Source organism: Hemibagrus wyckioides, linkage group LG19, assembly GCF_019097595.1.
Source record: "Hemibagrus wyckioides isolate EC202008001 linkage group LG19, SWU_Hwy_1.0, whole genome shotgun sequence".
NCBI lineage: Eukaryota > Metazoa > Chordata > Actinopteri > Siluriformes > Bagridae > Hemibagrus > Hemibagrus wyckioides.
Window position 1 is genome coordinate 8367199 of NC_080728.1, and position 23739 is coordinate 8390937.

At 35.3% G+C, this 23739-nt stretch overlaps 2 protein-coding genes across 7 annotated transcripts in view; one reads left to right on the plus strand and one right to left on the minus strand.

The window, feature by feature from the left end:
• cpm (carboxypeptidase M) overlaps nt 1-3532 on the plus strand; it is a 52374-nt gene extending 48842 nt beyond the window's left edge. For all 5 annotated transcript variants that reach the window (XM_058417387.1, XM_058417389.1, XM_058417386.1 and 2 more), the window contains one exon: nt 1817-3532. In XM_058417387.1, coding sequence (XP_058273370.1) covers nt 1817-2059 — 243 coding nt within the window. In that variant the 3' untranslated portion in view covers nt 2060-3532. The remainder of the gene's footprint in view (nt 1-1816) is intronic.
• A 7548-nt stretch (nt 3533-11080) lies between these two features.
• Nucleotides 11081-21964, minus strand: LOC131370301 (beta-1,4-N-acetylgalactosaminyltransferase 3-like). Of its 2 annotated transcripts, none has more exons than XM_058417552.1 (20): nt 21725-21964; nt 20550-20593; nt 20412-20447; nt 20223-20318; nt 19348-19438; nt 19103-19203; nt 18463-18530; nt 18288-18363; nt 18117-18183; nt 17201-17335; nt 16175-16284; nt 15775-15878; nt 15635-15684; nt 15350-15533; nt 15042-15268; nt 13729-13882; nt 13522-13594; nt 13271-13424; nt 12444-12570; nt 11081-12074 (listed from the first exon to the last, which is right to left on the minus strand). In XM_058417552.1, exons 1-20 carry the CDS (start codon nt 21873-21875, stop codon nt 11981-11983), a joined length of 2142 nt encoding a protein of 713 aa, XP_058273535.1. In that variant the 5' UTR covers nt 21876-21964; the 3' UTR covers nt 11081-11980. The 2 variants fall into 2 exon arrangements, with proteins under 2 accessions (XP_058273535.1, XP_058273534.1); XM_058417551.1 differs by having other exon boundaries at nt 15350-15536.
• Nucleotides 21965-23739: the final 1775 nt, after the last annotated feature.

A 23739-nucleotide genomic window follows, 5' to 3' on the forward strand; every position in this document is an offset into this window, starting at 1 on the left:
AACAAGTCCGGAGAGTTAATCTGGCTTTGAATTTGCGTAATCATAAGTATGACTTTGACCTTCGATAGTTCATAGACACAAATACAAAACACACACACACACATATTTGTTTGGGCTTCATAATGAAGTAATTTTGTATAGAAATGATTTAACTAGGTTTATCTTCTAAGGTCTTGACTTCTAGCTACACCTCAGTGTAAGGACATGTTAAGGGCTGAGACTGGATCTCACAACCTTCTGAAGATTAGGGTTTGTCATTTAATGCTGTTTTCCCAAATTAGTGTGCGCTCTGGAATATAGGGTTGACATATATCCACCATCAGTTCTCCAGGTCACAGTCTTTCCTTTCCTCTCTTAAATGAATGTAAGTAGAATCTGGCACCACTACTTTTCGCTTTATGCCAGGCTCCATGAAAATGGTTTTGTTTTCTTCTCACTTGCTCCAGGAAATGAGGCTCAGTGAGAAATGAAAAGCACTTAAAGCAAAGTGGGTAATTCACGCCCTGGGCTCAAAGCCACACACACAGCCTAAAGAAAGTCAGATCTGGCAGATTGAACAAATTATGCACTGTTTAAAGAAGCATGGTTGAGTAGGATGTAGACAAAGTAGTTTTTTGGCAACGGAGGACTGAAAAGAACGGAATCAGGGAATTGCTTAATTGTCTAATGAAGTTCGGTGCATGCCAGATCATCAGTAAATGACAAAGCTAAAGTTTTCTCCCTGAGAAAGCTGCCACATGGGGCTAAAGAGACAAAATACTTATTGATCCAGCAGCAAAAAGTGTCACAGATCATGAAGATTGCTTAGTTTTCCCTGTACATGTTGGTGGCCTTTTTTATACAGTATGTATGAAAAAAGAAAATACTGTTTATGCATGCTTGAAGTGGGTTTTTTCATTGCCATGCAATAACACATTGCAATACATTTACACATTTAAAATAATATAACCAATAACTCTCAAACCCAGTTTTTTCATAAGAAATTTGGGTAACACTTGTGTAACCACAGTGTAAACATTGTGTACATATGTAAGAAAGCAATGTTGGCAAATATTAAAAAGACTTATGTCAAAATTCATTGAGGTTCAATTGGTATTATGAGCATAATAATCAAGATCCTGTAAATTATTTCTTAGTTTATTTCTAACAGCCCAGCAATGACAATTTGTGGTACTTGTAGAAAGTGTATGACTTCATAACAATCTTATAAATGTTATATATATATATATATATATATATATATATATATATATATATATATATATATATAAAATTGGCATGTTAGTTTGAAGATAATATCATCCATTCTTATGTTATCCAACATAACATATGTTATCATATAATAGTTATAATTCACTTATATTGTATAGAAATTGTGCTTCATTATAGTATTTAAATGGAAAAAATATCACTACCACCAGCGGTTGAAAAGCTTTCAGTTCCAAGCTAGACACACTAAATAGATGTCCCCAAAGCTAACAATTGAAGTGGACATTCTTTAGTATATTTCTCACTATTTAAACCTTAAATAAATACTTAAATAAATGTGCTGTTAGCAAGCACTGCATACTAACGTCCAAGAATAATTAATGCAGATACAGTCTCACATAATAGTCATATAATGCCGTAGCTGTCTGTCATGTAAGCAATATACTTTATTTTATCTCACAGGTTTGGATATAAGTTATGCTTATAATATTTTCTGCTGTGCTTATGATTGTATTATTCAGACCCAGTGTAGGTCCTCAGGGTGTAAGGCAATGCTACTATCTGTATCAGTATCTGTTTATTGGAAATATTCACATCATCTTTGCAGGTGACATACCCAGGATACAAGCTGCTTACAGAAACTGTGTCAGTGCCGTACGATCTGGACAAATTCACTGCTTTAACACACAACTTCCAGCTTGAGAAAAGTGCCAGCACTACAATCCTTGAGGCAACAGAGCCCACTTGCCCATCACCTGAAGCCAGACACAGAGAGAACTACGGTGCGGCTCTGCTGCCAAGTGCCATCACTGCACTTAGTGCCCTCACACTTCACACACTCCTTCTGTGAGGAGACGGATGACTGATTTGACTGCTGATTGAATGAAAAGGTGCACATTTTACTTGCACAGCCACATGGGCCATGTTTTTGTCTTGATATATTTTTTTTAGTTTATTAGGATCTTTCTTTCCTTTTAAAGGTCATGAAAGGAAAGCAACTGACTCTGAATATTGCATTTAAAGAACTGCCTCATCAGAGAGGGGCTGTGCTTTGGGAGCTCATAATGGAACACAGGTCTGTCTTCCTCTGTCATGCCTACAGATGAGCATGGAGTAAAGAAAACCAAAACTCTAGGCAGCTGATATAAAAGTGCAAATTGTCTCAGGCCTGGCAGCTTTGACTGTGGAATTCCACACATAGTTTCTTTGACATCTTGCCAGTTTTGTCTAAAACTAAAAAGCATAAAAGTCACCTTGAACGACTTGCATATCAATATTTTAATGAATATGTAATATCCAGTCACATCAAAAATTTGTTTTATAATGAATATAAAATAGTTTCCTTACAATGCTGTTAGACTAGCCACTGATTGTGGCGCACCTGGGAAGTCCTTGCTTCATCTCCACAGCACTGCAGCAGCACTTTTTGTCTGTGTAGTTCTTCCACCTCCTCATCTATACACTCTGCTCATGCTAATATCAAGGTCCTTGATCTACTCTGTCATGTTGTCATCTCGTAGACCTCAAACTGTTGCAAACAAGCCGGGTATGGATGACTACATCCTGTACCTGCGTTGTATCCCGGAACGTGGTGTCTAACCGTAAGCCTTTATGTGGATAATGGGTTTAAAAAGTCTTAAACACCATTATAACTGTACAAACGATATCCTTTTAGGATAATGAGCAGAACACAGCTCAGCATCAAGCAACAAATTTACACTAGAAGTGCACAGTAAAGTTAAGTAAATAGTGGCTCTTTCCTGTAAGATTTTTTTTTAATATGGCCACTGGAAACATTTTTTGTTCCCTCGTAGAACGTTTTTTTTCCCACTAGGGTTAAAGCTCAGACATGTGATTATTCCAGCTTTAGTTTATTGTGACAGTCTAAAATTTAACATGAATAATTAAGATTTGAAGTAAAAAGCAGGATTTTACAACTGGAAAAAAACTTGAATCCCTAAGGCCTTAACTAATTGTTATTTTAACTAAAGTATAATTTTAAGTTTAGCATAGACACACTCTGTGTTAAGTTTTCATTTCTGTCCATTTTGTTTTCCGTGAAGTCAGTTATTTCAGAAAGTGATTGATCCAGAATTTCAGATTATGCAGGTATTTTCTCAGGCCATAACAGTACTTTTATTTACTTATAACATTTAAACCTTGAATTATTTCTGAAACACATCTGTTTGTAGAGAAAGTGTTCACTTTCTGGTTCCATGAACTCAAATGGCTATGCCAAAAACAGCTCTTTTCTCTTCTACCTCATCCTGGCCTCATACTGGTATATTTACTTGTAGTGCCTTAAATAAAATTGTTACGTTCATGTTTGTCTGTTGCCTTTAAATAAACTGGGTTTTGGAATCCTAGACTGGTAATTAAGAAAATGACTTTGTGAATAAAAGGATGAAATTATAATGCTTCCCAGACTAAAAGAAAGAAAAGAAATACTTCCTTCCTGTCATTCTTCTATTTATTCTTTTTTTCCCATATGTTAGTGAAACCAATTAGTGGTTTTATATTAAATCTGTACTGGGTCCACACTGCAGTACTGGCCAAATTAAATGTTCCCACGTTTTTATTGGGTTACATGACTGTTTTTTTCTACACACCGTTAGTAATATGTATAATGAAGAACAACACAGTATCAGTCTTGAGCTCCTTTACATTTAGCACATTGCTGAATTGTAATAATGGAACTCTCACTTTTCTTTTTTTACGTAACTATTAAATCCCTTTTAAGCGATGGAAATGCAAAACAAACAAAAACTATTGCCCAAGAAAAGTTTCTGCATTTTCCCCCTCGTAGATGCTTAGAATGTAGCTCTACAGCACCAATATTGTTATTCCATCGCTTCACACACGCACTGTAATCTCCTTACCTTTCAATATACCCGCTGGCCACTTTATTAGGAACACCTGTATATGTGCTCATTCATTAAGTGATTCACTAATCCAGTCATGCAGATACAGATCAAGAGGTTTAGTTCATCATCTCTTCATACACATAAATGGTTTTTGGTGCCACACAGACTGGTTTGAGTATGTCAGAAACAAAGAATGGTGTGAAAAACAAATAATAAACGTTCAGAGAGTGAAAGTTCTGTTGGTGGAAATGCTCAGAGAAGAATGGCCAGACTGATTTAAGCTGACAGGAAAGCTGAAGTAATTCAAATAACCACTCTTCTGCATAACCACGATGAGCTGAAAATGCATCTCAGTATGTACAATACATCATATCATAATTTGGAGGGGGTACAACAGCACCAGTTTCCTCTAGTGTCAGCCAAGAACAGCAATCTGAGGCTAGAGTGGACACAGACTCACCAAACTGGTACGATGAAACTCAACATGAAACCAGGGGTCATCCAACGAAACCTGTATTGTGTCCAGCATGACAATTCACCATGTAGCACTGAGTGTCTGACATATGATGAAATGTCATTCATACAAGCAAAGTGTGTACAGTGACAGCAGTAGGGATACAGAAGATATCACTGTAAGTCATTATAAGATGACTCTAAATAACATTGTTGGTCAGAAGTGTTCCTGTCCAAGTTAAACCTGTTTAGAAGCTTTACTCCAAGCATCGAGCTCTTCTTTCAAGTTATTTATCTTTCTGTAAAAAAGCAGTGCCTCCTGGTGGACAAAACAACCAGAAGAGAAAACATATGCCAGATCTGATTCTTTAACCACCAGCTAAAAAGTCACCAAATAGTTAATGATAAATATTTTCTAACCACTTAAAAATGGAATGGCAGATCATGACATCGTTACTGTTTGTTCTGGATTCACTGAAATTGTTGGCCACCTGAAATAATAACCAAGAGAAGTCATGTTCTCCTGCTCATAAATCTAAAATGTCAAATTATTTTCTAATTGGAACTGCCAGTCCAAATGTGTCTGTGAATGAGGAGCAGCAGAAAATCTAATAATAGAAGTTAACAAGCCAACCACCATCGCTCATGAGCTTGAGTGTGAAATATGAGAAAGGAGAAAGACAGAAAAGATAATGAAGTAAAAGCAGAGATAATGAATGTTGAAATGCGAGCACAAGAATAGTTAAGGCCAGGCTGTGGCTGCCCACGGACGTTTTGGCAACATCAGATCTGAATGAATGCTCTATTTAAGCCAGGTCATTGATGTGTGAGTAATACAGCAGTGTCAGAGTTTTCATGTATATGAAATCTGTATTCTTATGGTATATTAAGTGTTATTAATGTAGTGTTTTGGTATTTGTCCTGTAGATGGAGCTGTGTGTATAGTTTGTTAGATGCTGCAGGTCAAAGCAGTACTCCACACAGAAACAGAACTTTTCTAGGGAACTTTTCAGCTCACTATATGTGTTAAAAGTGCAATTAATCATCTAAATAGATAGTTCAGCTTCAAATTCCTCACTCATGTTAATCTAGAAAAATAATTAGGTATTACAGAGTACCAGGGTTTCCTTCCTAAGAGTTTTACAGTGATTTAGATATACATGCTGAGTGATGTGAGGCCTGGGTTTAAAAGAGAGCTACAACTATGGGACTTTATCAGACATAGTAAATAGCTTTGTTAACAGCACATAGTTTTCCCACATCATCACTAAGTATACATATACTGTATATCCACATGATATAAGACATCCAAAAGACATCCAAAGAATTATATATTGCAGCTGTACAGTAGCAGAAATTAAAAGCAGCATTGAAATCAGTGGATTTATGTTGATTGAAGGTGGGATGAACTAAAAGGAAAGCTGGGTTAGAAAGTCTGTCCTCCTATATATATATATATATATATATATATATATATATATATATATATATATATATATATATATATATATATATATATATATACATATATATATATATTAAAAATATTATTCTGAAAGTGTATTTTACAAGAAAAGTATATATTATCCTGTAGTACAGAGTTGAAGTTTTCACTATAGTGCACTGATTATAAAGGAATTGCTTTTCCCTTCAGGGGTGGCCACAGCGAATCATCTCTTTCCACCTATCCCTATCTTCTGCATCCTCAACACTTACACCCACTAGCTTCATATCCTCATTTATTACATCCATATACCTCCTCTTCAGCCTTCCTCTTTGCCTCCTTCCTGGCAGCTCCATGTCCAACATTCTCCTACCAATATACTCACTCTCCCTCCTCTGAATATGTCCAAACCACCTCCCTAACTTTGTCCCCCAAACGTCCAACATGAGCCATCCCTCTGATGTACTCATTCCTAATCCTGTCCAACCGTGTCACTCCCAAACAGAACCTCAACATCTTGCTTGTGAAGCTGATTATTTTTTTTTTTTCACTTTTTTTTTTCTTTAATGATCCTCAAACTAATCACTTATTTGGTACTCCTTGAATGAGTAAAGGGAAACTCTATAAATTGGCTTTCAGTTTAGAGGGTCCAGTAATATGCAATGTAACAAATAAACAAATAACCATTGAATGAAAGAACCAAAGAATGTTTACCCATGGTTAATGGTAACCATTAAGAGTTTCTGGAAAGAGTATAAAAAGTGCTTGATTTAAATGCTCAAACTATCCTGTCTGGAACCAACACCATGATCCCAGAGATCACATTTTCCCACATTATGATGTTTAATGTGAACACTGTAACAAAAGCTCTTGACCTGCGTTATTATATTTATTGCACTGCTATCACATGATTGACATCATGAGCTGAGCTGATTGGTTAAATGTATGAATGTTCAGATCTACAGGTGTTCACATTAAAGTGGCCTGTGAGTGAATAGTATGTTACATTCTTCTAAAAGTGTATTTCACAGGAAAAGTGTAAATGCTGAGGTATAGAGTTAAAGTTTGCACTACAGTGCATTTGTTATAAAGGAATGTTGCTTGAGAACAATGTGAAGCTGATGGATAAGATCTTGACATGTAATCCCACATTTTGTGTCTTTAATGAACCTCAAACTACTCACTTCTTTGGTACTCCTTGAATGAGAAAAAGGAAACTGGTTTCAGTTTATAGGCTCCAGTAATATAACAAATAAACAAATAAGCATTATGAATGGTTACTGGAGTTTCTAGAAAGAGTGTAAAGAGTCCTTATTTTTAAATGCTCGAACTATCCTGTCTGGAAACAACACCATGATCCCAGAGATCACATTTTCCCACATTATGATGTTTAATGTGAACACTATAACAGAAGCTCTTGACCTGCATTATTATATTCATTGTGCATCTATTACATGTTTGACATCATGAGCTGATTGATCTGATTGGTTAAATGTATGAATGTGCAGATCTGCAGGTGTTCACATTAAAATGAAAGTGTATTTTCTGAAAGTTTATTTCACATGAAAAGTGTAAATCCCATGGAATAGAGTTAAAGTTTTCACTCTAGTGCACTTGCTATAAACGAATGTTGCTTGTTAACAATGTGAAGCTGTTGGATAAGATCTTGACATGTAACTCCACATGCTTCAAATTTCGTAGTTCCCAATAAGCGCCGAAAACAGACACTTCAGTGAGGCATTGAGCATGAGTGATAATTTCTTTATTGAAACAGAAATAGCTTTTTTAACTGTTGCGTGAATCGGTATGTTGCGCTCACACTTGTAACATGATGAAGTATTGATGTTAAAATGAAAATGAAATCTGTTCATTGAAGCCTTGAAATAAGTCTGTTTCATTTGAATTGCTAAATAATACCAATTACACAAGCTTCTTGTTCCACATCACACAATAGGTGCAGATTACGAGACTTTGAACTCATAAAACAAATATTTTCATACTGTTATAGATTAAACATTTTTAGAGGAATTAATCTGTCAACACTGCAGTTTATCAGACGGTGTAATCTATTGCCTAGGGAGCCACAAGCCAGGATTATTGACATATTTGCATTCAGTGTCGTGCAAAGCACCATCTTTCATTTAATTAACTTCCATTTTCTTTCTTTTTAAACCTAATGTAAATATTCAAAACACAAATATCAAGTGTTTGGTCCATATCTGACTATTGACCAACAGCTTTGGGGCAGTTATTCAGGTGAGTAACACAGCTATAGTGATTTCTTGTATGGTTTGTGTCTACTTATTCAAACCTTTAAACTGTGACAAAACCCTTCTATTCAGATGGATATGCATGTGAAACTGACAGGGTTGGTGATAAAGGGGTTTTTTTTGTCTTGGAGATGTTGCTTCACACCTGTGACCCTTTTTCATCTCAACATCTCCATATAGTTACATTTACCCCTCCAGCCAACCTTCTCATCATTGTTGTCCACCTTGACCACCCCCCTGGTCCCCTTGGAGACTTTCTTGAAGAAATGAATGTGCTCTTCAGTCTAGTCCAGTCTTCTTGCCTTTACCCTCTTATGCATTCATTATCCCTGACATTCAACAGCTGCCCTCCCACACACAAGGGAAAAATGTCTTGGACCTGGTCTTCAGTCTCCAGTCTATTGCCCCTTCCTATGTAGCCTCCTGAATCCTATCATCCCTTTCAGACAGATTCCTTTTCCTTTCTGCTGACCCTTTCAGACACATTCCTTTCTTTACTTTCCTCTTCCATGGTTTTCCTTTGCTCTCTATCTTCTAAGCCCTGGAAGCTTTCTCATTCTGTTTCCTGGCTGCTGGATATCGTGCAACAATCAGAGCAGAGAGAAAGTGAAGGAAATTACAACTAAATATTGATCTCTCTTCTCTGCTGTCCTAATTCCAATCTAATGTGGCTTCTGCTAAGCCCCCTTTCCACAAGGAAACCCTGGAAGCTTCTGCACAAGATTCTCCACAACATCGTCTCTCACTGTTCTCCCTGACTGCTGATTACTTTTTTCCTCTTTTCTTGATAGAAAGATTGAAACAATCTGCCAGACCTTCTTTCCTACCCAGACTTATACACTACATGATCAGAATTCGCTTTCTTTTTCTCTACACATTTTTCTTTTCTATCAACAGAGGAAATCCTATAAGTCATCTTGTCCTGCAATCCCACCACCTGCCTGTTGGACCTCGTCCCTTTAACAATACCCCGGACCCTCTCACATACCTCCCCTCTACCTCATCTCTATTATCCTTAATGACTACAAAATGTCTGGGCGTGCAACAAGGGTGTATTCTGTTCTGGCACCGAGGTGGTGGAATGAACTTCCCCTTGATGTCCAAACCACTCACTGTCACTGGCTATCTTTAAATGATAGCTCAAGACCTTCCTCTTCATGACGTACTTAAATTAGCACTTTGTGTTTGTCATAGAATATCAATATTATGATGTTTTATTGCTGGAGGCTTCAAAGAATTTCTGGAACTCACTGTGGGTGACTGCCAAATTCCATATTCCTGTTCATTTAAATGTCACTGGTATCTTCTAGGATAACTGTCTACAGAGGACAGGGGCTCACTAACTGGTTAGCAAACCTCAACCCTGATCACTTATAGATGTTCTTGGAACAGTGGTTTAGACAGCACTTTCCACTGCCATCATCAAAACACAGAGTGACAGTTTTTTTTTTGGAGGAATGCAGGCAAACCCTCCAGCACAGTTCCACAGAGGTGTAGAATCTCTGTCAAGGTTCACTGAAGCTGTTCTGGTGGCACACCAACATTTTTAGCCATTATCTGTCACTTGATTCAATGAACTAATTATGCAGTCATAATCTCTGCTGAGCCTATATAATTATGAAAGGCGCAAGCACACTGCTCCCTGGGTGGATATGTTGTTTGGCTTGGGTGTCTGTCGGCTCAGTTGAAAAGTTCTTTGACTTTATTTAGTTGGGCCCATCCCTACATGACCCTGATTTTAGGAAAGAAATACAGGAAGTACAGTAATATTGAGTGTTCATAAAATCACTAATATCTCATGACTGATAAAAGAATAGAGCAGGATTTTTTCTGTTCAATGAAGGCATGTACTATACCATTTAGAAGCAGGCAGGGTGCAGGACAAACCCTCATAAAAATCTCGCTATGAAGTCAAACAAGCTGAACATGTTTTGATAATGTGCTATTGCCCTATTTAAAATAAACAGGTTTGCCATGTCATGATAAAGGTGAGCATTGGCTTAAACCATGCAAGCAGTGAAAATGTTCAAAAGAACTTTATAAAAGAAGACAATTACAACTAAAATTCAAGTAAAAACAAAGTACTCTACACCAAGTTTTTACCAGACTAGTAATTAACCAGTAACCAGTAAAAATACAGTCACCATGTTAACAGCAATGAACAGATTAAACCACACTTAAATGAACAACCATACACAAGTTTAAAATGACATTTACAGGGTTTTTTTTTTTAATTTACACTACACTTAACAATGAAACTGAATAATCTGTACAATATATGAGAAAAAATAATAAAGCTGTGCATGATGTTACACTAGAGAAGGAAGTACTACTGTGCTTGTGATAACTAGTTGGTGAGTCAGCCAAAATAATTGATTCTCAAATTGCACTGACAGTTCTGGCTTTTTGTATATGCCTAATTGAGGGCAATTTAAGAAGTGCTTTGAAGGCTCTAGATCACTAGCTCAGGAACCAGCTAAGCTTGGTCTGGAAACCCTTATATATTAATAGTTTAATCCTAGTATAATAATGGACAGAAGATACAGAGCTTACAGAAGTGTCTGGATGATATCTCTGTCATGTTCTACTCTGGTCTTTAGTGCATCCCAAGAGGAGTTTGTCCTTTTCTGACTTTTCGAGTTTGTCTGTTTACTAGCTGATTGGCATATTGCACTGTTCAGTGAAATCAAAATGCTAATGGCCATTTAAAGAAAATTAAACATCAACAAATCTATTACTACTTCTACTAGAAATAATAATAATAATAATAATAATAATAATAATAATACTAACAATGCATTATTATCACATTATAAATTATTAATAACAATTATTATTATAAGAAAATTACAAGAACAGGCATTCACAGTGTAGTTTATTGTGGAATATCTGGGCTCAAATATGTACAAAGTAAAGAAATGAAGTTTAGCTGATTTCTTTATCATCCACTTCACTATTTTTCCCACCTCAATGACTAGTAAACATACACAGAGTACTAAACACAGTTGGGTTAATCATGTCTAGGATGAATCCAAGAGATACTTTTGGATACAGAGGGCATTTATTTGTTTTCAGTAACTACTTTATTCTAGTCAGTTTCTGATGGACCTGGAGCCTCATGGGAAAACTGGTCCTGAGGTGAAGATGAATGGTATGGATGGTATAATGGTGCAGTAGCATTGCCACGTCACAGCTGTAGCAGACTGTATAGTCATTAATATATATTTAACAAGCTCATATATCATGTAGGCTTCAGATCCACTGCTATCCTGAACAGGAAAAAGTAGTTACTGTAACTAAGTGTGTTTAAGGTTTTGGATGTTATGCAAATGGGCTATTACATAGGGTGTGGTAATTAGTAGAATTGATGACACATGAAAGGGTGCAGATGAATTTCAAGATATGAGAACTGATGACAAGCCTCCAGCAATGAAATGAAAAAAATGTTAATGCACAGTGCACTTACTAAAGGATTCTGATGTAAAGTCATACAGAAAGCAAATAATAGGAAGCTATAATCAGGGTACCTATTTTGTAGATTTTAGTCACAGCCTCACTTCATGGTTCTAATGCCATCATCATTATTGTAAAATGTGAAAAATGGCTACAAAATGTACAAACGTTAGGTAAAAATGAATAGATTTACCCAAACCTTATATAAATATTACTGTACAGACTCTAAATACAATATTCACCATCGCCTATTGTCATAAGCCAGACAAGAAACGAGTGTCCAAGCATCACTCCATGTTCCACATGCCCCGTTTGGAATGGTAGAAGTGTGCAAAATTCCTCAGATGTAGTCTCTCTACCTCAAGCTTGTTCAATACGATTCTGAAAGGTAGATGAGAGGAATGGAGTTAATGGATAACATCATGCAAATGTAGGTTAGAAAGCACTGTGACTGATACTGTAGTCTGCACTGCTTGAATAATCTTGAAGAACATTCATTAACATAAGATATTTGCTGCATAGTTACAGTACTTGCTTGGAAAATTTGACCTGCCCCACTATTATTGTGAAATATGTTTTGTATCATTCTAGAGGTAGTAAGACTGATCACAAGAAACATCTGCTAGAATAGAGCATATGTTTCTCACAATTTTCCTCAAGATCTCCTCTTCATCTTGTCTGGGTTTTATTTAACTAAAATCATACTTGTTTTCAAATCGTGATCTTCCACATGTTGTAACAAGTCCATACCTGTCCAGCAGCTCCCAGTCTTCTCCTCCCCACTTGTCTGTGTATTCTTTAACATTCATGCCTCCAATTCGGTCCATGTCTGATTTGTAAATCCCTACCAGACCATAGCCCTCAGTTTCCCAGAAACCTGTCACATGAAATATTTCAAGGTTTCATATTTGATATAAGCTTTTAAAATTCAGATAAAGCTCTGGAGACTTATTTGCACTCAGAGCTAGAAGCTTTCCATACTACCAATACATGTGAGTGCAGAACCAATCTAAAAACACAATAGCAAAACTCAAAAAACACAATTGCAAATTCAGAAAAATATCAACATTAAAACAAAATGCAAAAGGAAAGAAAACGTCACAAAGAAAAAGAATAGCAGGTTTTCAGTCTGTTATTCAGTCAGCCATGTAACAACACTTTAATACGATGTTATGAAGTTACTGTTTTTTCTGAATAACATCTCTTCCTCTCAGAGAGTGTTTAATGTTAGCATGTTTATATTAATGCCATGTAAAGATTTTCATTTGACTGCCCTTGTACAGTCAAGCTCTCTCAGGCTAACGTGTTCTATAGCTAATATCTAACAACTGAATAATCTTCGAGTAAAGACCTGCCCTCTTTGTCTTTGAAATAATTTGTTTAGGATTTTGCTTCTAACGTTCTAACGTTGGGTATTTTGGGTTTTGTTGTCACGTATTCTGATTTGTCTGATCTGTTGAGAATTTGGGTTAAGGCTATGTGTTTTGAATTTATGGGCCATTAATTAACTTATAGATCTGCTTTAGTGTTAATGATAATTAGATACTGTTCACTTTCTAACTGTGTAATATGAGTACCTGAGGGATCATGTAACGTGGCTCCACATCCCAGTCTCATCACAACAGGAGCATATGCCACTTTTCCCTGGACACAATGCTTGCGCACATTGTCTATTATCGATGAAGGAAAGTGGATGTGTAGATCACACATGAATAAAATACTGTTTTCATCCTGAAGGAACGAATTAGTGAGAAAAGGTTTATATGTATGTACAAATTTATACAGTACATCCTTTTTTAAAATTGTTACAGTGAAAGGTTTTGCTTACTTGAACAAGATCAACTCCAGATTGAATTCCTAGCGCTTTAGCAAAACGTCCATCCAGGCTCTTAAACTGGTAGCTGTTCATGTGGAGGGGAAATTGAACACATGCACACATAACATAAACTGAGCCAAAATATTTTTTCAAAATCTGACCTTCTTATTTAGATAGCTAATATAAAAAAATGTTGATATCTTTTGAACAAAACGATACCTTGGTAAATTAGCATTTTTCAGTTCCTTCTCTACATCAATATCAGTGCTGTTGTAGTCTACGATGATGACATTGAAGTTTTTGTCTCCTGTTTCTTGATAGAGCCTCTGCATTTCATTAATGAAGTGAATGACCCATTTCCCCTGGTTTTTAACTAAAAAGGAAAGGAACATGACATGCATTAATTAAAGAATTAGTAAGTATGTATCCTTGTTCATTCTAGTATGGAAATAGAATTCAGCAGTTTCATGTGGATATAAAATAGTAAATCCAGTAACATGGTTTCTACACTTTTCCTCTGTTCAAAGACCATATGGTATACATTGCTACTGCCATTCATAAATAAGCAATGCGAACAGCTTTGCAATATTTCACATTTACATTTACAGCATTTGGCAAATGCCCAAGACGACTATACAGAATGAATTACAGAAGTGCTTTTTAAAGCCTTTGTTAATGATCACATTCTGGTTCATTAAGACAAGAGCTAAGAATCACATTAGTTAAAAACTCTGTTGGAAGGTAAGACATCAATAAGAGCATGCAGACAATTAAAAAAGATGTATGCAATACTATAAGTGCTGCGAATACTCCGGCAATGTATCACAGCAAGTCCTTCACATTTATAAGGCATGCACATAATGCAAGATTTACAGATATATTAAATGATATAACTAAATAAGAAAAAAGTACGTAGTTTAAAAAAAATGCCTTTGCCATTTAATGTTGTATGACAGCCAAAAAAAATTGAAGTGAAAAAGAAATATAAATGTTGTAGGGGGAAACCCCTTTTAATTACTTAATAAATATTAATAATGATTTCATTATAAATAAGCTGCTTAGTTTGTAAAGCAGTCAATCTAAATAGGGTGTGTAAACATTTCATTGTATATCCACTAGAGATTGTCATGAACTATCCTAAAATGTCTAAACCATGTCAACAGTAGCTTATCTGTACACACTCTTTAAACAAATGACCTGTTGCTTTTTCTTTTACTTTATTTGGACGGTCCAGTTTGAGGTTGCTGACATTTAGTGGTTAATATATGGCCTAACAATCAGTCTTCATGCCTAATCATTACATAGTTTCAAATTTATTTGACTCATGGGTCATGTTGAGAGTCCGTGACAAACTAAATCCAGGTTATCTAAACTAACTAAAGTGATGCAAAGGTGATAAACACTTTTGCAAAATGGCAAAAAACATTTGAGATTTGGGAATCACATGATCAAGAAATCACAAGATCTTATGATTGATAGTTTGGAATCATTTAGTAGTAATTGAGTCCATCAAAATAAATTTTATTTCTGACCTGTCAGAATAACATGGACTTTTACTTCTGGGTTCCAGTCGAAGTTTATTGGGCTGCAGAGTCCAGGTAATTCTGGATTTCTCTGGTTCATTGTGGAGTACAAATATTTTGAGATAAGAACATTTTTCCCTTTTTTATCTTCCATCTCTATCTCCATCAGGTAGCGACTCCCCACACCAGCCTTTGTTTTCCTCTCCACATTTAACACTCGTTTCATGAACAGTTCGCTGCAAAAACATAAACATTCTTCATAAAAAGTTCAGACAAATTTTTCACAAGCCAAGACAGCAGAGTGATCTGTGTTCTACCTGGTGTTCGGTGATGACAGCAGTTGATTCCTGAAGGCTTTAATTATAGGCATGACATCTTTCTGGAGCATTATGATATTTCCAGCTCTTTTGCAGGTATGGACAACAAAATCACTCTGCTTTGAATGGAAGTCCACAGGCTTTACATTGATGATCTGCGTCCAGTTTGGCTTGTTCATACTACCTTCTGGTGGAAGGGCAAGTCCAGCATTAGGACACTGACTGATCTATTTAATTAACTTGAAACCTTAGAAAAAAATGAAAATTTGATCAACTTTTGTTCACCTTCGTTGTCTGCTCTGCTTTCAAATTTTAGCATTGGACCAAACCCACCTCTGTAAAGATAAACACAGGAATATTAGTAAATGACAGTAAAGTTGAGGGTGTAAAATATGTAACTAATATACACATTGTAAGTACATTACCCCTGCTCAACTGTTTCATCCTTTTCGTAAAAGCATATCTGTGCCTTAATGTCCTCAGTAGCAAGCCTTGTGTAGTCATTTGGGTACACTGACGAGTAGCGAACCTTCAAAACCACAATTCATTATTTATTCATCCTTAATTGTTTTTTTTTTTTAATTAAAATTAACAGAATCTAAGCATCAGTGCTTCTGATTATTCAATGGTCTAATAAAAATGCTGTATGATGCATTGTTTTTGTAAATTTTGAACAATTTATTTCAAGTGTCAATCAACTCCGGTTTTCCCAAACCTTTTAATTATTCTTGCATGCTATTATAGTATTTCTTAATCTTGCTTTTAAGAAAGCTTGGGTTAAAGTATTCTTTTTTACAGACTATATAGTAATAAAACTATACTTACATGATTTATACCATCATATCGCTCAATGGTATCGTTTTCATATAAGTAAATAGGATAGAAAGGACATTTAGGAAATGCATTTTCCACAATGGAATTCTCTAGCAGTGGGACTGGTGAGAGAGAGAGAGAGAGAGAGAGAGAGATGAGGTGGGTGATATATTACAATAAGAAAAATCGACAAATTCATGTTTTAATGCAATCATTTAGAAAAATACATTTTAAATGTGCACTGACAGTCATTTAAAAATATGTGGGCAACATATTTTCACAGCAATGTAAGTAAGTGTCACAGCAATCATCACATGTCCAAGTTAAGCAGTCCCACACCTTAATAAAAGCTATCTTCATTCAACCAATATTTAACACCTTGTTTGAGTTCAGTGCTTCATTTTGTCTACTATTAAGGTGGATATTCACATTTTACCATTTGTCCTGTTTACTAGAATTGTGCTCTTATGTTTAATGTAGTTATTGTGATTTCATTAAAACACTTACAGATCCTCATAAATTCCTCTTTAAGAAAACGTTTCAATGTAATGTGGATCCAGCAAACATGGATCCATAAATCACAATAAAAAAATGTTAAAGATCTACTCAGCATGCTTACATAGATGAAGTGTAATGTAATTCACAAGTAACTCTTACTCTAAAGTATGATGGCTGGTCAATTCATTCATTTTTCTTTAGTAACTGCTTTATCCTGGCCAGAGTCATGGTGGATCTGGAATCTAACCCTATTTCACTGGACATGAGGCAATTTTTGGGCAATTTTGTTTCACTAATCCACTACCAGCATGTTTTCTAGAGGTAGAGGAAATGGAAAAACCCAAATGGAAAAACCCAGAGTAACACAGAGAGAACAAGCTAAACTCACACAGACAGTTTGTGGAGTTTACTGAGGTGGCAGCTAACCTCTAGCTCACCCTCTTTCTGCAGGAATGAACTGTGAACCGGCCATGGAATACCTTTGATTCTAGCAAATTCCACTGATAAAGAATTAGATTTTAGAAATTTTGCTCAACTCACTCTTGTAGATGGTGTCTCGTGGGTCTTCTTTGACCATGTCCACATCTGGTTTAGATATGGGGTCAGGGGCCAGTTTTCGACTAGCTGCTGTTTGGGGGATTATCTGATTGTCCACTGCCAGCAGAGAAGACTCATCTGTACAGAGAAAAGAAATATGTTTACATTTATTGACTTGGGGGATTCCTTTTACCAAATATTATTCAGAATTAAGCGAGAATGAGTGTAGACTTTTGGGTCATAATTATCTGTTGGGTTTTACTGAAATAGGAACTCGCACAGAGCTTAACATATGGCTTCTAATGCTTGATTAGTATATGGACCCACATGAACATTTCTGCATTTTAACCTAAAATACCTGTTTCTGATGCAAAACATCTATGTTTGCAAATAAATGTTTACCTATTAAACAATGTTGCCTAAATCAGTCAAAATATTACTGATATTGATAGGTGTTTGCATTAAGGTTCTTTAATTAACATAGTTTACTTATTTATTCAATATAATACACTAATATAGCATGTACTCATTGTTAGCATGACCACTGATTAATGTTAATGCTAATTATTTGGCTTATTTGGTTTATTACTTTACACATTAATGCAAGTGTTGGATGCTGTAATAATGGTAAATATAACTTATGATGTATTAATGCTATAATCCCTGATCTGTTCATGTTTACTAATGTGTTAATAATATCAGATAAGGGAGTCTTAATTTTCTGCAAAACTACTCTTCAGAAACTAACACACCTAGGCTGTCCTAACTGTAACTCCCTAGATGAGTTCAATTCAGTACAGCATTTCACTGTATGACTAAAATTATACTGAAAGTTCATGAATATAATAGTGTCATGTGGTACAGATAGATCATTGTATAGTGTTGTAATGAGAATAATTTTGCTAGTGCTAAAATTTACCACTGTAGAGTGACAGATACTCTGAGGTAATGACTTCAAAGTTGCTTTCCTCTTTGTTGAGACGCCACTGGAAATATGTGAAAAGAAAAAATCTCTTAGAAAAACTGGGCTTCCCCGATCCACCATACATATATTAAAAATAAAAACAATCCAGATGAAACTGATTCATACTGCAAGCTCCACATGATCCATTGCTTCACTTTGCTTGTAGATGATTTCAAAGTAATATTTTTTCCTTTTTGTGAGCCTAAAGAGGAATAAAGTAATGGTCTTGTTTTCCATTTTATGTAAGAAATAATAAAAGCAACAAGAATAACAAAAGACTTTCAGAAAATATGTTACTTACTCCACAGGATCTGATATCTGAGATGCAAATTTCTCATACTCCCCTGGTGCAGCCCATTCATTTCCTGCCTGAACAACAGTGTGCAGTAGCAACAAGTCATGGGATACGTCACATATTAATACATTTAGTTAGTACATATATATATATATATATATATATATATATATATATATATATATATATATATATATATATGTCTAATAATAATTGGACAATAATATCTGTTATTCTATTATTTTATTGCTTATATCCAAGATAAATATGTTATTATTGCAATATGGTGCTTTGTTGAATTTGATGGAGTAGCCCATAAGCTAAGCTAAGCTAAGCTAAGCTAAGATAAGATAAGATAAGATAAGATAAGATAAGATAAGATAAGATAAGATAAGATAAGATAAGATCTACATGAACATTTCTGCTTTTCAACCCAAAATCTACCTCAGTTTCTGATGCAAACAAGTCTGTTTGCAGATAAATGTTTACAAACCCTATTAAATAATGTCAACCTTGTTGACAAAATCAATCAAAATGTTATTGATGTTGATGGCTTTTTAACAATAAAAAAATATATAAGATAATAATAAGATAAGATAAGATTAAGATAAGATTCCAAGAGCATATTCAGACCAGTAATTCTTACCTTGCCAAGGAAAGCCATAAGTTTGAGATTTTTGCTGCTTTCATCCGAGCTCAACCAGAACTCTGAGTTATCATCAGAGGCGATGGCAAACATGTATTCTCCTGGTACAGAGCAATCAGATGATATCAGAGCCAGCGTTGTCTCACATTAAAGATGTAGAGTGTAAAAAAAAGTTTGCCTGGATTTTAAACTGAATGTTTCATCTTAAAAACCAGTTCACAAGCTTTTACTGGAGCAATACACACCATTTATTACAGGATGAATGTATCCAAAGATTCTCAGCCCATAGTTTTCCCAACCGGGATAGACAGCAAGCCTTCTGATTGTGGTGCGTGACTGAAATCACAATGGCACATTATACATTTAGGTCTGTAGCTTTAAAACAGATTGAATTAGTGATAAATGTTGCTTATCTGGATAAAATTATGGAATTCACCATTAATTATTCTTTTGGACTGTGTTAAAGGATTTCAAGGGCTGAATTTTTTAATTTATATAATTGCGAACAATTAAAGTGAGTTGTTAGCATAGTTGGTATAGCTGTTTTCTTAAAGAATATACACAGTAAATTTCATAAAAATCACTAAATAGCTTACATCTCATGCAGACATTATGATTAGCTCTTTTAGCATGCTAATTTTGCTCCTTAATAGTGAGGATGAAAAGTGTTTTGTTAAATGAAACCAAAAGTGAAGTAATGTTATAATTACAGCTATTAGGACTATTCATGCAGCAATATGTTGGAAATGTTGCTGGAAATATTGCTCCTATACAATGTTTATTTTTAGTGTTTGCCATCTAATCATTTGTACTTCATATATATTACTTTTTTGTTTCACTTGCTATGGACAGAATAAAAGAAACAACTTATAACCAACCATCAATATTATTGGTTTTCTTGAAACATGCTGCACATTTTACAAACTTCTATTATTAATGTTTTCTATTAAACAGCATTAGTACTGAACTTTATAATTTAAAATTTAATTTCCTAAATTAATCAAAGAATAAAAGATGTTATCTCAATAAAATTCGTTTTAACCAATTTAAACAAGCTAGACAGCATTAAAATGATGTGTGTTTGTATGTATGTGTGTGTGTTTGTGTGTGTGTCACTAACATGGGGGAACATAGGAAACAACTCATTCTTCCGTAGTTGATCCACAGATCCTCCACACCAGTCTTCAAAAATGTGCATGTTCACTTTCCCCAGAAACTGTTCAGATGACAAGTTTGCAAATTAGTACAAATGTCATATCTTTAATCAAAAATCATTCACCAGCGAAAAAAAAAGAGAGAGTTTTTGCACCTCAGGTTTCCATTTTGGCTGTCCACTGTTTATAATCTGAGAGAGGAGACATATGAGGTTAAAATCATTGCAATAACGGAGAATGTGATGCCAACAAATGGAAGTATAAAAAGAAATGATCATTTTCTTTTTTTTCACCTTGAACTCTGAAGACTCTATATCTTCAGGAAGGTCCCAAAACTCTGAAACACAAATGGTTTTATGTTGATATTTTCTTTATCAGCTATTTTCTATTATTTACAATTTGTGGAAAATGTTAAGAAAGGTTTAGCGCTGAGAAAAAAAATGTGTTTTTTATTGCTGTATAAATAATTGTGATAAACATTCACATTTTAAATCCTGCAGAACCTTCAACTGTTAAAACTAACGTATATGAGATCAGATAGCTATATGGAAGCTAGCTATAGGAAGAATGGAAAGAGTGCTACTGCCTAATTTCTTTATTCTCCTGTGGGAATTATCTATTTATTTAATAATATTTTAATATATGACTTTTAATAACTAGAGTATAGGGTATGGAATCACACTACGTGTTTCCTGACCTCGAGAGGTAAGGCAACAAAAATCACAATCTGAGGAAAATGTTCTAGATACCTTGAACACTTCCCTGCCAGACCTCTAGAGGGCAACCCTCCACATTTTAGTTAAACTCTTTTTAAATTATTTGTTTTGTTATGTAAATAGTCACTCAGGTAATTAGCCACCTGATTTAAACCCTCTTTTTCTGTCCATTGTTAGTCTAAGTCCTCTTTGATATGTGAGTGTGTTTGTTGTGTCCATCTTTGATCGAATTGTTGTGTTTTCCTGTATTCTAGTGTATGTCTGCTTTGCTTAGCCACAGCTACTGTTTCATCCATGTAATTTATTTTGCACTGTAAATAAAATAAACCTGCACATCTGCCCTCATCCCCCATTTTTGACACTTGACTGCAATTATTAGAAGACAGTTTTGTAATGTTTCTTGTGGCAGGCTACTGGGAATTAAGCAATCACATAGCTATGCACATTATTCCAGACACACAAGATGGCTTTTACTACTTCAGCATTGCATAAACCATAGCAGGGAGTCATACTGTAGTATATATATATTTGGCCCATGCCAAAAGTAAAATAAACACTAGAATTTAATATGAAATAAAACCACAGATCTGCCAACCCCAAAGAGAAAAAATGTCATTCACTGCTTATCATTGCTTAATCTGTGGGATAGTTTCTGGGATGGTGTTAATTTTTCCTTATTATATATATATATATATCTTAAGAATGATAAACAAATACATTTTTAAAAGTACGATAAAAAGTACATTACTCACCAAGATCTGCGTTCTTTTTTTTGTGTTCAACCCGATAAACTGCAAAATATGTGAAAACCACCAGCATTACTAAGCCGATAAACACTGTTCTGATCAGTCCCAACTTTCCAAAGCCTAAAAATAATCTCAGATTGTGAACCGGATTCATCATATTCAGAAATTGACAATTATCTCAGTGCAAGGAGCAAGACTTGAACACTTCTGTATTAGGCTGTAAATGAAGTTCTGTATGTCTCATACTGTGATACTGTGAACTGTGAACACCTGAAGCTCCACCTTCTTCTTTGTTAACCTCCTCTGGTTTCCTATCACGCTGTCTCTATCACAGAGAAAAGCGAATTAATTATGGGTGTAGTCTTGGCTCATAACCTTTAAACATGCTTTTGAGAAACACCCCTACTTAACAAAACACCACACAAAAGGGTATATGAAAAAAATGAAAAAAATCAGCACCCCCCCAAACCTGTTAACAGTGAAGACTTACTTAAGAAATGGTATTAAAATGAATATAAAAAATGTTGACAAATCAGAAGAAAACAAATAAAAGATTCATAAATAAATGCATACATAAACTAAACCAGTGTAATTTAATACTGTCAGTATTCCTGACACACCTAAGCCAGTTGATCAGCATTTCTTTGTTGTTCAGTGGGTTTGACCCAGAAGTTGCATGTGTTTCACACATGTAATTAAAGACATCAAGTAGATTTAGAGGTATACTTCTGTTCATTGATTTGCACTAAACACAAAGTGTGAAAATAGATTTCTAGTTCTATCTATACCTATTATTTGATTGGCAAATATCTACTAATACCCACAAGAGTAGTGCAGGCTACTCTAGGCTCTGTCCAAATCTCTGCAGACTTTATAACTGTATAGCTTTTACTTTAGGTCCCTCCCACATGGGTTAGCTCTGTAGACCTCTTGGTTGAGCTCATGTGCCTTGGTTGAGCTTATCACCTTCAAGGTCTGCCAGTCCTCCTAAGTACTTAAAAAGGCACACATGGCCAAACCAGATGCAAAACTGACCATCTGACCTTATATATATACAGTATAAGGTCTGTTTTGCATATATATACATGTGTGTGTGTGTGTGTGTGTAACCAAATACAAATACCATTATACTATATCTTAGGTGTCTGTGGGTTTATTTTATTTTATTTTATTTATTACTTTTTGGTGAAAGCATGAAATGTTATGTTAGATAGAAAGTTTGCCAGAATGGTCCACCCTGCTGTCTGGTTGTTTACGTGAGAGAGGAGAGGTAGATTCAGTGGTGGAAAGAGAGGCCTAGAGATAAAATGAGATGTGGCACTGGACTTGGTTTTCAGGGTTCCTGTTGTCCTGTCAAACAGCCTTGCAATATTGAATCTGAGTCTGAAAACAGGTGTGCTAGGGGTGATTGATTTGGTGGTCAAACTGTTTGGAATTACTTTTGTGTACCAAACAAATCTCTGTGCCTCCAAAACTGCTGCCGGTTTATGGTATGAGACAATCGTAAAAGAAATTATTCTTTTGAAGTTAATCACTCATTGGAATGCTAAGTATTCCTTTCTTGGAAGATTAATAGATCACACATTAAGAATGATTTTACAACCTATTTAAGCAGCTTGAAAAGTTCCTACAATAACAGTCCACAGTTCAGTGCTGCCCCCAGGACAGAATTTAAAACGTTCTTGGGAGGCGTACTTGAGGAGGCGTTCTGGGGGAGTCGTTCTTGGGGAGGCGTTCTTGGGAGTGCTACAGATGAGGCAATGTTCAGTTCTGACAGGCAAATAGACAGGAACAAATATCTGCCCTCCTGCCAAAACAAACAAAACAGTTGAAAATAGTTCAAAATACACTAATTAAGGATATTTGGCTTTTGGGTGAAATTTATGGAAAATGTGTAGAAAAAGTTCACGCTACAGTAACATTATATCATGAAAGTAAGGCATTTAAGTAGAAGCATGCAATGGTGATTTCCTCATCTCAAACAATTTATTGAAACAAAAGCCAACAACAGTGGTGGGTAT